Source organism: Photinus pyralis, unplaced genomic scaffold (assembly GCF_008802855.1).
Source record: "Photinus pyralis isolate 1611_PpyrPB1 unplaced genomic scaffold, Ppyr1.3 Ppyr1.4_LG8, whole genome shotgun sequence".
In the NCBI taxonomy this organism is placed as follows: domain Eukaryota; kingdom Metazoa; phylum Arthropoda; class Insecta; order Coleoptera; family Lampyridae; genus Photinus; species Photinus pyralis.
Window position 1 is genome coordinate 14,880,763 of NW_022170819.1, and position 4,227 is coordinate 14,884,989.

Below are 4,227 nucleotides of genomic sequence, written 5' to 3' on the forward strand. Positions count from 1 at the left end.
TTCCTACTTTCAGGATCCAATTTAGAGCGCTTTTATTTTTGACAGATTCATGAATTTAATAAACTCGTACCTTTGTCTGTTTACACATTTAAAATTCCAAAGACGATATTTTACGCTTGAAGAAGCCGATTAATAATTCATCGTCTGGCTTTTAAACGCACGTTTTGTTCGTTGTCTTATTGTTTTACATCCCATTCAACAAGTAGGGAAGTGCCCATGGCGCGATGAACTTAAAAACTACTTGTTACGAATACAAAGTTTGCGTGCAAATTTCATGAATGAAAGCGGGCGCGATGACGATAAAGGGTCATTAGCACCTCTGACGAATAGGCACAGCCACAGGTCGATCCTTAAATGCTTAATTATCGAAATGTGTTGATGACATAGTCTAATTATAGCACAAGTAATTTGAGAACAAATTCCTTTTGGAGATAAAAGGACAAGATCTTTCTTATACTTTGAAGTTTTTGTTATTTTTGAGTCATATTTGTATTTTTATTTCGATATACGACTCAATACAAAGTACAATAGGATCGCGCTCATTGCCCTTATACAGGGATTCACGTGTATTATTTTTCCATATGTCTACTTTTAAATGACTAAATTCTTCTGAAGGGCGCCTAATTTTATGCACCCATGCTTTGATTTTAATTAATTTGAATGTCGTCACTTTGGCTTCACAGAAAATAAATCTCTTACGCTCCTTAAACTGTTACCGGCACTATACCAATAGACAATATCAACTTTTTCAGTTGAATACATCGCATACGAACGGAAAGTCAAAGCAACAATTTTCAAATTAATTATGACAGCCAAAATTTTATTTGTTTTCAGAAGTTTGGTTGCATAAAATTAGACGCCCTTTACATACAATTTAAGCATTTTTATTAACTTAATTAATCTCATTTTCCCAATATTTGAGGTTAGGAATGAGATTTTGAAAAACGGTTTTCACGGGCCTCTTTGTATGTTATTTGGCTACTTTTTCTTTAAAGAAAAAGTCATATCATTCCATTTGATTTTTTTAGGATTTTGGCTCGTATGTTGGGTCATAGTGCCAAAACTAGCCCCCTGGCGGAGAAGACTAAGTTCACTATAATTTGATTCTTATTGCCCAAGGAATGCTCTTTTCAGCGATACCAAATTTGTTAAAATCGGTTAAAGTTAAACGGTTAAGAAGTTAGCACGGGGTTATACAAAAACAATTGAACGCCCCACACCATCTTTGTTTTTGAAATAACTGAGTTTTTGTTTTTACGAAAATGATAGATAAACTGGTTCTCTTTTTCTCTTTTTAGTTTATTATGCGAAATTAAAAGAAAATGCAATTTTAAAATTTAAGGTGGCAGTTACGCCCTCTGTTGGTCATATTTAGAACTTGAAAATATTTTCCAGCGATTCTTCATGACCGATTTACCCAATAATTATTTTTACCCCTAAGTCATATGACGAACTGTTCTCGAGACATGGCCGAAGAACAGTCTTATTGGTTCACCCGGTATATGCGAGTGCTCAATCCGTCTGATGAATGATTTAAACGATTGTCATTAAATAGGTGCTAGACCAGTGGGAGGAGGCTATTAGAATCCAGGGTGCAACAGCCTCAAAGCTCTAGTATAAAGAGATCCATCCTATCTTTATCTTTAACTTTAATCTTATCTTTTGTTTGTAACAAGTCAGGAGAGGGGGAACAGTTGCAAATATTAAAATATTCAAATTTTGTAACAATTCAAAACAAGATTTGAAGATGCGATTTTCAGTAGCATTCGGAAACGCGACTTTTAATTCGGCTCATATTCAATATTGAAGGCGAAGGAAGGGAATTTTTGTTCTTTCGAATGAGAGGGCAGCCTAGGTCAGTACAAAATTAGATTAACAAGCTCTTGAAATTGACCCAAATCAAAACGTCTCGGAATTTTGATATCTTTATTTGTTTACGTTACGGCGGTGTCTTTGTGTACAAAGGACCAGATTTGTGGTTATCTCGAAATGGTAACCCGTGTTTGCTCTTATCTTTCTCCACGTTGCATCGTCAAAACATAACCTACGTCACATGCTTCTCCGAAGTGAAATATTTTACTTTTTTTTCAAACACAATTTATCGTGGACCGATAAGCATCGGTCACGAGAACCGTTTAGTGCGTTGGTTGCGTGTTGTAATTCTAGTATGATGAGCAAGAAAAAAACAAAATTAAATATTGATCCTCATATCGTTCTGACGTACAGAATGTTTGGTTAGGCTTGGCATTTTTATCCTCATTTTTGAAAACAACAGCTATTGTACAATTGACGTCATTACACACACAACCAGTTGCTAATTTGTACAGTACGAGATTCAGAAATTGAGCGTTTCCACCTTCTACAGTTTTATTTGTGGCAAGTCGGATGTAATGCAATTCCTAAAGCCTCGCCGCGCCGTTATGATTTAGATGAGAAACCGAACCTGTCTCTAAAGATAGCAGTACGACATTCAATACTGCCATAAATTCACCCGTCCTAATAAATTAAAGATGAAACAGTTCGCGTGTCCAATATCCTCAGATTAAAGATTCCATCAACTGAAACGTCCTGGGATTTTCCCTTCCCGTCGATAAAAATAGATAGTGCCACTACTGAATTACTCCCTCATATGTTTTCGGCTTTTCAGATTGTACGAGACGCCTTATCAATAGCTATCACACCGCACACGTATTTTAGGGGCCAAAGTTTTGTGCATAAATAAAAACGTTACCTACGCATTCGGCTTAATTTTGAGTGATTGAAAGATTAAAAATAGCTTTAAAAGCAGAACTAAGTGTACTCCCACATTATCCTGAAGGTCGTACGAAAAACATTTCGAACTAATCGCTTAGTAATCGATGATTGTTTTTAAATGCGTAAATTTTAACCTTCGTATTACCATTGTATTTATAAACGTTTATAAATACAATGGTATTACTAAAGCCATTACGGGATCGTACTTGTATTTTTCGTTAGTACCGACATCCATAGTTTTAGGTTCCTAGCATCATAGCGTCTGCATGTATGTGCGTATGTACAAGTACAGGGTGGTCTAAATTCGAGACTCACCTTTGAGAACTCTGTAACGGTGAAAGATACAGGTTAAATGCGTCAATTCTGCGAATTTTGTAAAAATCTTTGAAAATAACCGAGATATCTCCGAAAAACAGAAAATCGGCCCTGTGATGTATCAGAAACGTCAAAGAAAAAGTCATATCATTCCATTTGATTTTTTTAAGAATTTTCATTCATCATAGTGTCAAGACTAGCCCCCTGGCGGAGAAGGATTAAACTAAATTAACTATATTTTGATTATTATTGCCCAAGGAATGCTCTTTTCAACGATACCAAATTTCTTAAAATCGGTTAAACGGTTAAGAAGTTAAAGAGGTTATTTCAAAAACAATTGAACGCCCCACGCCATCTTTATTTTTGAAATTTGTTTTTACGAAAATGATAGACTGGTTCTGTTTAAAAATGTTTATTATGCGAAATTTAAAGAAAATGCAATTTTAAAATTTAAGATGACAGTTACGCCCTCTGGTGGTCATTTTTAGAACTTGAAACTATTTTCCAGCGATTCTTCATGACCCAATAATTTTTTTTACCCCTAAATCATATGCGAGGTCATATGACGAACGGTTCTCGAGATATGGCCGAGGAACAGTCTTATTGGATCACCCGGTACAGGTTAAACATTTTGTCTAGGACTCTAGGCTCTAGAACACTAGATATCTTTTAAAACAAATTTGTTTAAAGAAGCTTTTTAAAATTATAAAAAAAATTTGGTACCAATCTACGTACTTTAAATTTGTACCCAGTGGCGTACTTTTTTGTCAAGGGGGTAATTTTTAACACTACTAGTTTTCGTTACATATTCTTAAAACAGTACACTTTTTTGGATATGGCCAGTGGCAACATAAGAAACTTATTTTAGTAGTTGGATCATGTTTTTTGTTGTTGTCATATTAAAACAAAGGTTCATTTCATCTCACGAAAAGAAGTGCTTTTCATTTAAAATTCATTCTGTGAACGCACCCCACTGTAAATCATTTTTAAGCAGATGTACATAGAAATGTTTAACTTAAATTGTTTTGACATAACTTAACAAAGGAATAACGTTTTTTAACGCAAACTAATGAAACTATAAAATTAATTAACACAACTATTTTCTTTAATTTGAGTTTTTCTGTTAAATTTAATTATGTAATAAAATAAGTTTTTTTG

General features: G+C 34.4%; 1 protein-coding gene across 1 annotated transcript in view; it reads right to left on the reverse strand.

The window, feature by feature from the left end:
* Positions 1 to 2,399: 2,399 nt before the first annotated feature.
* LOC116179410 (probable leucine-rich repeat receptor-like protein kinase At2g33170) overlaps positions 2,400 to 4,227 on the reverse strand; it is a 320,289-nt gene continuing 318,461 nt past the window's right edge. The window contains exon 3 of the mRNA XM_031499201.1: positions 2,400 to 2,496. Within this exon, the coding sequence (XP_031355061.1) occupies positions 2,400 to 2,496 (97 nt within the window). The remainder of the gene's footprint in view (positions 2,497 to 4,227) is intronic.